This window comes from Onthophagus taurus, chromosome 10 (assembly GCF_036711975.1).
Source record: "Onthophagus taurus isolate NC chromosome 10, IU_Otau_3.0, whole genome shotgun sequence".
NCBI lineage: Eukaryota > Metazoa > Arthropoda > Insecta > Coleoptera > Scarabaeidae > Onthophagus > Onthophagus taurus.
Window position 1 is genome coordinate 3606154 of NC_091975.1, and position 10763 is coordinate 3616916.

At 30.6% G+C, this 10763-nt stretch overlaps 4 protein-coding genes across 4 annotated transcripts; 2 read left to right on the top strand and 2 right to left on the bottom strand.

The window, feature by feature from the left end:
- Nucleotides 1-225: 225 nt before the first annotated feature.
- On the bottom strand, nucleotides 226-3179 carry LOC139431644 (uncharacterized). The gene has a single exon (XM_071199661.1). The coding sequence runs from the start codon at nucleotides 3059-3061 to the stop codon at nucleotides 299-301; it is 2763 nt and encodes a 920-aa protein (XP_071055762.1). The 5' UTR covers nucleotides 3062-3179; the 3' UTR covers nucleotides 226-298.
- A 191-nt stretch (nucleotides 3180-3370) lies between these two features.
- On the top strand, nucleotides 3371-4812 carry LOC111428106 (sorting nexin 3). The gene is made up of 3 exons (XM_023063504.2): nucleotides 3371-3694; nucleotides 3768-3988; nucleotides 4044-4812. Exons 1-3 carry the CDS (start codon nucleotides 3518-3520, stop codon nucleotides 4147-4149), a joined length of 504 nt encoding a protein of 167 aa, XP_022919272.1. The 5' UTR covers nucleotides 3371-3517; the 3' UTR covers nucleotides 4150-4812.
- LOC111428110 (cAMP and cAMP-inhibited cGMP 3',5'-cyclic phosphodiesterase 10A-like) lies at nucleotides 4445-7915 on the bottom strand. Its single transcript, XM_023063507.2, has 8 exons — nucleotides 7314-7915; nucleotides 6922-7202; nucleotides 6426-6860; nucleotides 6259-6377; nucleotides 5968-6205; nucleotides 5754-5909; nucleotides 5257-5705; nucleotides 4445-4939 (listed from the first exon to the last, which is right to left on the bottom strand). The coding sequence occupies exons 1-8, from the start codon at nucleotides 7849-7851 to the stop codon at nucleotides 4831-4833; spliced, it is 2325 nt and encodes a 774-aa protein (XP_022919275.1). The 5' UTR covers nucleotides 7852-7915; the 3' UTR covers nucleotides 4445-4830.
- Nucleotides 7916-10708, top strand: LOC111428111 (molybdenum cofactor sulfurase). Its single transcript, XM_023063508.2, has 3 exons — nucleotides 7916-8361; nucleotides 8412-9586; nucleotides 9636-10708. The coding sequence occupies exons 1-3, from the start codon at nucleotides 8280-8282 to the stop codon at nucleotides 10674-10676; spliced, it is 2298 nt and encodes a 765-aa protein (XP_022919276.2). The 5' UTR covers nucleotides 7916-8279; the 3' UTR covers nucleotides 10677-10708.
- Nucleotides 10709-10763: the final 55 nt, after the last annotated feature.

A 10763-nucleotide genomic window follows, 5' to 3' on the forward strand; every position in this document is an offset into this window, starting at 1 on the left:
ATTTGGTTCTAAAATTTTTCTTTAAGATACTTGTGAATGCGGAGGTTTAAATGAACATTATGGTTCCGGAACTGTATGTGACAACGTCTGTTCTAATTTAAACAAGGGATGTCCTATTCAAACGTTTGCCCCGGTTAAAAGATGTTTCTGTAACGAAGGATTTGCAAGAGATGAATGGGGAATTTGTGTTCGTATTGATGAATGTGGAAAAAAGAAGATTAAACATTAAAATTAATACAATCTTTATTCGAAAGATTCAATTGTTAATAAATATAAAATTATGAATTTTATTTTTTTATTATAATTTATGTTTGAATAATTCATCTAAAATTTTCTCGGCGGTTTTTTCTCCAGATTCAAAAGCGCCGTGTGTTGTTGAAAATTGATTTTCGTGCGTTGCCTCACCCGCGAAATAGATTTTTGGTGTCCCATTTACTTCTAATGGATGTGAAATTAGTTCCGATTTAACACCCCAAAGATCACAAAGGGGCGTTGTGTGACTATAACCGCCTTTTATGTACGGATTTGAAGTCCAAGTAGTTCTAAACGTTTTTTCCGGATATGGAATATCATCTTTTTTAAGAAATCTTTTTAATAAATCGACGCATTCTTTTCCAACGATTTCCTCGTCGATTTCTTCCATTTTTTCGACTCCTTCTCCTCCAATCCAACCGAGTAAAACGTTTTTTTGAAATGAAACGTTATCAAAACCGGTGATGGATTTTAACCAAGTTTTCTCGGGGGGGAAATCAGTGTTTTTCCGCCAAATTAATTGGAAACCATCAACGTCCCACCAACGCTTTTTAAAAATCAAAAAGATTTTTCCTATTCCGTGAAAACCGTAAGCATTGAAAGCTTTTTCAAAATTTTTTGGTAAGCTAGGTTCAAATTTGATTAAATTTTGCTTCAAAAATCCGATAGATGGCGTTAAAACAATTTTATCGCTTATTATAGTCCTGTCAAATTGACATTTGGTAACAATTTGGTTTTTATTGTAGTTTATTTCAATGACGGGGTGTAAAAGTTTAATTTTTTCTTTTGGTATATTTTGAATCAATAAATTTATTAATGATTTATAACCATTTTTAATATTAATATGTTTTTGATTACTTACATATCTTCCCCAATCTTTTGCGGAAACTTGGTTTAAATGTAAACAAGAATTATCGATTATTTGGAACCGAATGTGCCAATCGAACAGTTCTAACGCTAAATCTTTCGATTGATCGTTCTCGATGTAATTATAAAAACGTTCAACAAGAAAATCTTGAACTGATTTCGGATAAAAATCGTTTTTGTTTACAAATTTTTCGCAATCCTCGAGGATTTCCCCAACGATAAAATCGATTTTTTTCACAAAGAACTCGTCGAAAATGAACCCATCATCTCGAACGTAAATTCCTAATCCTTCTTGGGAAAGTTCCTGGGAAATCAAATCGTTTTCTTTTGCTAATTTATATAAGTAATTATTTGTGTCGTGTAACCATTGTGCGCCCAATTCAATAAAACTTTCATTTAATTCCAATGTATTTATCCTCCCACCGATTACATCAGTAGCTTCGAGTATTACAAAATCATCAAAACCGGAATTAATAAACGTTTTAGCCGCCCCTAATCCCCCCATTCCAGCTCCAACAATAACCACTTTAGTTTCTATTATTTCATTTTCTTTATAAAAATTAATAATCCGATCAGCTTCTCGGTACCCACTTTCTAAAGCTCCATGAACTGTTGAGTAAAAGTTGGGATGTGTTGCTTCCCCTCCAAATAAAATAACAGGTTTCTTCGAATCGTTTTCAACAGGAAGTGATAATTCATAAGCTGAGGTGTTATTTAAATCAGATTTTGTACTTCGGAAAGAATATGAACCTCTAAAATGGGAATTAGAACCCCATTTAGACCACATAACCTCAATTGGAGTTGGAATGTCAAATCCTGTTTTGCTTAAAAATGTATTTAAAACGAATAAACACCCATTGATCATTTCATTTTTGCTTAATGTTTCAATTCTTTCAGCTTTCTCACCTACACACCACCCCATTAATGTACTAGGGTCACTATCGATGATGTAAAAACCAAAAATTGAATCAATCCAATCATAGTCAACACTGAACTTCTCATCCCAAATAAAACTGAACCCCGGACAATTTTCTGGCCACCATTTTCGGGAAAATTTCAAAAAGATTTTATTAACTACTCCAAAACCTAAACTTTCAATCGCAATTTGTTTATTTATCGGTAATTTTGGATTAAACATTTTATGATGATCATTTTTTAAAACACCCAAAGAAGTTGTTACAATTACATGATCTGCATAAAAGCTTTTTCCATTTGTACATGTGATTACAATGTTTTTTTTCGTCCAATTAATTTCTTCAACATGGTGATTAAATTTTACCTTATCTAAAATCGGAATTGCTTTTTTCTCATCGTTCATCATCAATAGATCGAAAATTAATTTGTATCCGTAATGTTTCCAATGTAAAAGTGGATTTCCTCCACACAATTCATAATGGGTTAATCCGGACGCGGAAATTTCATCCCAATTTTTACCTCCGTCGTAACATAATGTTAAACCTTTAAAAAAATTAATCATTTTTTCACTAATTTTTGAATCATTATGGGATAATTTTTCATTCTTAATATATTCATGATAACTTTTTAAGAAATACTCCTCAAAAGATCCGGTTTCTTTTTTCATTTCATCATCATTGTAACTTATTTCATAAAAAATTTCCATTAAACGGTCTGTTAAAGACTTATCAATTATTTCTCCTGTTGTTGTATAAAAAATTAAATCAGTATAAGTATTTTTTGAACCTTCTAAAACATTCAAGTCTTTAACCATGTCATAAACGATGTTTTTATCTTCTCCATGACACCATTGTGCGCCTAATTCAATGGTTTTACCTCCAAATTGGACCGTATTTATTCTACCTCCAACACGATCCTCACCTTCTAATATTACCGTATTTAAATATCCATTTTGAATTAGTTTTTTTGCAGCTGATATTCCAGATATTCCGGCACCTATTATCACTATTTTGGGTTGTTTTAACATTGTAAGATTTTCTTTTCTGATAAGATAAAAATCTAAAATTTAATAAAATAATCATAGGAATTATTGATATAAAGATTAAAGAGAAAGTTAGGTTATAAATTTGACATAATTTTGACGCATTCACGAATTTGAATTAACAAATATTTTTATTTTATTAAATTACTTTTTAAAATAAATTATTTATATTTATAATTAAATTTCCTTAAAAACACACAATTATAACAAAGAAAATGAATAAATTATATTATTTTTTTTCTAAAGATGATTTAATTTGTATCTAATATCACTACATTGTGTCAAAAAAAAACAATTTTGACAGTTGTCGTTTTGGTGGTAGCCGCCTCCCGATAGTGAACGATAAGAACGATCAATTTAACGTTTAACAGGAAAATAATAAACTTAAAAAAGCGTTAAATTAAAACTCGGTACCCTATTTCATAAATAAACTATATAAAAATGATGGCCGAATCGGACACGACCGTTGAAGCAACCCGGAGGTTGAACGTGAAAAAACAAACCCTGGACGATGCTTACGCGGCCCCCGCTAATTTTCTCGAGATAGACGTCGTTAACCCCGTTACAACAATTGGGGTTGGTAAGAAACGATACACGGATTATGAAGTAAAAATGAGGGTAAATTTTAGTCATAACCTATCAATGTCAAAATTTGACAGTTTATGTCAAATAATTTGAGGTTAATTTTTAGACAAATTTGCCTGTATTTAAAGTAAAAGAGTCCAGCGTTAGACGTAGATACAGCGATTTCGAGTGGTTAAGAAACGAATTGGAACGTGATAGTAAAATTGTTGTTCCGGCATTACCAGGGAAAGCTTGGAAAAGGCAATTACCTTTCCGAGGGGATGATGGAATTTACGAAGAAGATTTTATTGAGGAAAGAAGGAAAGGATTAGAAATTTTTATTAATAAGTAAGTTTATTAAACGAGTAAGGGGTTTTATTGAGTGGTGTTATTATTTATATAGAATCGCTGGACATCCTCTGGCACAAAACGAACGTTGCTTGCATATGTTTCTACAAGAACCCACAATCGACAAAAATTACATTCCTGGTAAAATACGTAATACATAAAAAGAACAAAATGAAATAATATCGGTGGTGTTGCGATTGTATCCATCCTGTTGCCACTTTTTAAGTAAAATATATCCTAATTTTTTTTAATCAACCTTATTCATCTCAAAGAAGCTCTTTATTTTATCTATTTTTTTTGTTATAAATTAGTATATTACAAAAATAAAATAGGAAAAGAAAATAATTGTGATTAAAAGTTTGTTTCTTATATTTCTTAATGTTTCATCGCACTTTGATGTAATAAAAAGTTACATTGAGGTGTGGTGAAGGGTTAAAATGTAAAAAAAAAATGATGTAAGTAAAAATATTAATATATTATACATATGTAAATTTTAAAATGAACTGAAAACACTGTTTGATAAAAAACTCGTAAATTTAAGATTGTTGCTACAAGCGAACAATAAGAATAATAATATAAAAATATAGTAATAACTTGCTAAGGAGCCCCATTACATCTTTAGTAATTAATCATAATCATAAAAACTTATTACGTCCCGGTTTTTGCTCATAAACTATTCAATTTGTAATTTTAAAATAATTATTTCGGTAGCTTTCCATATATAATTGAAGTTTTAATCGTTTTATTTGAAATTTGATTATTAATTTCTCTCATAATAATTAATTATTATATTTCTAGATGTATTAAACATATTTTTCTCATTAGCAGGCATTTTTTTAAATTTATATCCTTGGTTGAGCCATTAAAATATCAGTTCCTAGAACTTCCTCTACGTTCCAACAACGTTCGTTTCTTATTCTTATTACTTCCCACCAATCATCTCTTAAATTACTTAAAAAAAAGAGAAAATATAAGAATCAGGAATCTAAGAGGATTGCTACATTACAGGAATGGGTTAACAGCTACAATAAAAATATACAACAATCAAATGTTGAATAACAATTAAAATTAGAACTAACCCTACAACTAGTTTTAGGTGTAGTGTTAGTTCTAGTTTTACTCGTTATTCAGCTCCAGGTTGTTGTCTATTTTTATTGAACTAACATTAGAACTAGAAACATTCGGGTTTAGCCGTCTAAAGAGACTCACGGCTAAACTTGAATGTTTCCAGTCCCTAGTACAGACCCGTATCATTAAATTTTTATTACCAAGCTTCATCATAAAGTGGTGAAGTGTTTGGAAAACATTTCCTTAAAAGATCACAAGCTGGAATGACCAAAACACTTAAAAATTCGACTTGATCTTCAGGTATGTTGTATTGTTTTAATCTATCCATGGTTGATAATGGTGTGTATCCCATGCTACGTTCGATATCACCTTGCTTGTAAAACTCTTCATAAAGGTTATCAGCGATTTTTTTCGCAACCGGGAACGGTTTACAATTTCCGGATAAATCGCAAGTTGTCATTGAAATATCAATTAACATAGTTCTATGTTGTGGATTGTTCCAATCGAAGGTATCATCTTCTACGATTGGAGCTATTTTAGCTCTAGTTCTGAAATAAACTGATAAATCAGTTGCTAAGATAGCGTTACTGATTATTTGTTGAATTGATTTGTGGTCGGATTTAGATATATTTTGATAAATGTGAATTTCCTAAAATAATCTGATTAATATTTATTTAATTATTATTGTTCCGATTACCCCAAGAAGTAACATAGTCACACAAAAATGATGATTTTCCCATGGTGCATCCGCATATAATCGAGATAAGGGGTCATTGTTCAAATGTAAAAAGCTATTTGTTATTCCACCGTGATCGATATCATGACATAAAGCGGCGAGTAGCAAAGAATTCCTCTAAAAATGATTTGGTGTTTATTTGGTTGCCTGATCCACCAAAAATCTTATTTAAAACCTCGTTTACTGTGTACAACTCAATGTTTCGTTTTAAAATGTTATACATACAATGACATACAGAAAAAGCATGCTCGAAATTGTGATAAGGATTTTTTCTATAAAAAATTCTAACTGATAAGATGAATTTCATTAGTTCTTCGCTGTCAAAAAACTCTGGTTCTCCAACATGAGTCATCATGTAATAAACGATTTGTGGAAGCTCATTTACTCTCTCCGGAGTTATATACCAACCAAAACTTTAAACAAAAATAAATTAATCCAAAATTTCACAAAAAATGAATAAAATAACTCATTAACGTTTGAAAGGGGCTCATCAAACTCCAGGTTTTCTTTCATATCATTAATATCGTGTTCGCAAGGTTCTAGATGACGTTTTAATAAAGACATGATCACATCAGAAAAAGTATCCTAAAACATATTTTTATATTTTAATTCAAAAAAGAATTTTTTAATTACCGCTCTTTGTCTAGCATCAACTATTTTTGAATAATACAGCGCTAAAGCACAGTATAAAGTAAACGTTCTAAAAACTTCCTCATCGGTTCTCGTAAAACATTCCTCCCCAATTTTATTAACAGCTTCAACAACTCCCAAAACACCTTCAACGCCCATTATTGGCATTGCTAAAACTGATCGTTCGATAAACGCTGTTTTTGAATTTAAATCTCTACGGGATCTATAATCTTTAAACGAGTTTTGAATGTTTATAGTGTGGCCTGTTTTAGCCACGTTACTGGCGATGCTTTGTTCTTTATTAAAATTTGCTTTTAATTGGCGCCTTAACATAGAATTTCCTGTTAGGGCTTCGTCGTAAATATCAGCTGTCATATCTTCCCGATTTAAAATGTAAAATGTTGCTTTTTCTGCATCGATCACTTGCTTGGCAAAGCTCTGAAAGAAAATAAACATGAAATACGAAAAATACTAAAGTTAAATTAAATGAGATGTTTACCGCCACTTCATTAATCATCCTTCCCAATGTAATAGTGCCGGCAAAATAACATTTCGTTAAATTCATTAAGCACTCATTCAATTTCTGATTTCTTTGCATAGTCATTCGTTCTTTGTTTAAATGTATCGATGTTCCTATCCATCCAGCAATAACAACAGCAATTTTTAAATCATTTCGATCATAATTTGGTTGAAGAACGTCTCGATACAACTCAATTACGGCTAAACATTCGTTTGTTGGTGTTACCACGGGAACTGCAAGAACTGCTTTTACAGTTGGATCTAAAAAGTTATAATAATCATAAATAATTTTTAATAATTTGAAGAATATATAGGCAACCAAATTAACATCAATATGTCAACATAACCTCACTTTAACAAAAAAATATTAACCAGTAAAAGGAACTCCTTCTGGAAATCTTGCGTCGGTTAAAACATCTCCAATCATAACGTATTCTTTTCGAGCTGCGACGTAACCCGCAACTGTGCTTCCTTCTTGGACGGCCCAACCGATTTTTCGTTCCGGATTTGGATTATTCCTCGGACAACAATAATACTCTTGAAGATCTTCATTGACCATATACAATCGCGATCCAGCCGATTTAGTAATCGATTTTAATGTGGCGACGGACTCCAATAAAACGGTGGGTAAGTCAACGGTATCATCCAAAAATTCATTTATATTTCGACCAATAATACTTGGTTTTCCCTCGAAGAAGAATTCGAGTTCCCGATCTTTCTCACTTAAAGCCGCCCTTTTACCCCGTCTTACAATGTTTACATACGGTGCAATTATTCTTTTTGTAGCTTTATCATTTCGAATCGTAAAAAGATTTGGATCGGTTTTTTTCGAGGGGGTACCATATTTTTTTATATCATCTTGTTGGTCATCTTCTATGTTTTGGCTGATTTCATTAGTTTCTTCATCCATGCTTTTAAAGTATAAACTGGTATAAATTGACGTTTAAAAAGAAATTGACTAATTTTAAATTTGTTTGTTGAGGTTAGATTTAAATTAGGCAACCCAAATTACATTTTTTAAGGTTATGTTTTTATTTTTTTACAAAATCATTAATATCATAAAATTCACTCACTGTTAAAGAATTCGTTTTACTTTAGAAAGTAATAAATAACAGTAATGAGTTATCCAAAAATTCATTTAAATTTATTTGTTGAGGTTAGATTTAAATTAGGCATCCCAAATTGCATTTTTTAAGGTTATGTTTTTATTTTTGAAGAAATTAATTAAAATAATAAAATTTCGTAACGTAAATGTTATCGCCTTTATCCCCACTGCTAAGGAATGCGTTTTACTTTAGAAAGTAATAAATAACAGTAATGCGTTGATTTTAATCTGAAATGAATGTATTTGAGGAGTTTAATCGAGTTTATAGTGATGAACAAGAAAAGTTAATAGATTTGGAGTTTAAGCGATGCGAAGGTTTGATTGTGTAATCAATTTTGATGATATTGAATTAAAATGTTAATTAGGAGTGTGTTATTTGGATCATGCGGGAGCCACATTGTACGGAGAAACTCAAATTGGAGAGATTTTAAAGGATTTAAAAGAAAATTTGTATGGTAATCCGCATTCAGTGAATTCAACGAGTAAATCAACTAATGATGCTATTGATATTATTCGATTAAAATGTTTAAAGCATTTTAATACAACCCCAGATAAATACTCAATAATTTTTACTTCCGGAGCAACGGAATCTTTAAAAATAATTGGAGAATCGTTCGATTATAATGAAGGATCTTTCGTTTACTTAGAAGATAATCATACTTCTGTATTGGGGATGAGGGATTTTGCTGAAAAAACCAAGGTTATTTTATGTGATGAAGCTGATTTTTTACTAAATAAATCGTCCCGATTCACAGAGGAAAATTTGATGACGCAAAATAATTCTTTATTTGTTTATCCAGCGCAAAGTAATTTTAATGGAAAAAAATATCCTTTAACTTGGATTAAAAACATTCAAAACGGGGTTTTAAACGAACGAAATAACCGATCAAATTGGTTTTGCATGCTTGATGCAGCCGCGTTTGTATCAACGAGTTTTTTAGATTTATCTTTATATGAACCTGATTTTGTATCGGTGTCTTTTTATAAAATATTTGGGTACCCAACTGGATTAGGAGCACTTTTGGTGAAAAATGGTAGCGAAAACGTTTTAGGTCGACGAAAATTTTACGGGGGTGGAACCGTTTTGATGACGATGAGCACTGAAAATGTTGTTTTTCGAAGAAACATCGTTCACAGTAAATTCGAAGATGGAACTTTACCGTTTTTATCGATTTTATCATTAAAATCGGGCTTTAAACAGTTGGAAAAATTAAATTTAAACATGGATTTAATATCTAAACACACATTTATGTTGGGAAAATACGCATTTTTTAAATTGAGGGGTTTAAAGCATCCGAATGGGAACAATTTAGTCACTTTTTATCATGATGATAGATGTTGCTTCGATGATGTTGTAAATCAAGGTGGAATAATTAATTTTAATTTATTAAAGAGTGATGGGGATGTTATCGGATTCGCGGAAGTTAATTATGTTTCGAATTTATTTGGAGTTCAATTAAGAACTGGGTGCTTTTGCAATCCAGGAGCTTGCCAAAAAAATTTGAAATTAACCAAAAGTGACGTTTTCTATCATTTTGAGGTTAAGTATTTTTAATTTTTTAAAATTGAGTTTTAATTAGATTTTTTAGCAAGGTCATGTGTGTGGGGACCAAAAAGATTTAATTGATGGAACCCCAACTGGATCAATTCGTATTTCTTTCGGGTATATGTCAACAAAAAAAGATATGGATAAATTTATAACGATGATTCAAAGTTTTATCGACAAAACACACAAAAATTTACTTAATAAACACATTTCAAGCGAAAAAAATGATAACTCAAGTTACGAAGGAGTTTTAGAATCAATTTATTTATATCCGATAAAATCATGCAGATCCCACTCCGTTTCCAAATCATGGCCGTTAATTCAACACGGATTAAAATACGATCGCGAATTTATGATTGCCGATCATCGAGGAGTTTCTTTAACACAAAAAAACAACACAAATTTGTGTAAAATACAACCAATTTTGAATTTAACCGAGAAAACTTTACGAATTTCTTACGAAAATGATTCATCGGAAGGTATCTCCTTAAAAAATCATCAAAATTTAAATAAATTCGATAAATGTGAAAGCAAAGTTTGCGGGGATTCAATCCAACTTTTCGATTGTGGAAAAGAAATTTCAAATTTCTTATCCGACACTTTAGGAATTGAAGAATTAAAATTGCTACAATTTCAAAACAATTCAAATCTAAAAAGGGGAAAAGAATTAAAAAATGGCCAATTATCGTTAGTGAATGAAGCTCAATTTCTTTTAATTAATCGTAAAAGTGTTGAATGGTTGCTGGAGAGGATCGAAAAAGATCATTTTAATGATACAGTTGAGGATTTAATCGAAAGGTTTCGGCCAAATTTTGTCGTAGATTTTAAAGAACCTTTTGTAGAAAATCATATTGAAAAGATTTTTATAGGTAAATTTATTTTTAGTAATGTAGGAAATTGTAGGAGATGCCAAATGATTTGTATTAATCAAAAAACTGGGGAAAAAAACGTCAATGTTTTAAGAACGTTGTCAAAAGAATTTGACGGAAAAATATCATTCGGAATTTATTTGAAACGAGAAGATTATAATAAAGAAAGTGAAATTTTTATTAATTCTAAAGTTGTTGGATTATGTAAAATTTAAAATTTTTATTATTAAAATATGCTTATTGGGTTTCCTACTTTTTTTTTTTTTCAATTTCAATAAATTAAATTAATAAACAAACGATTA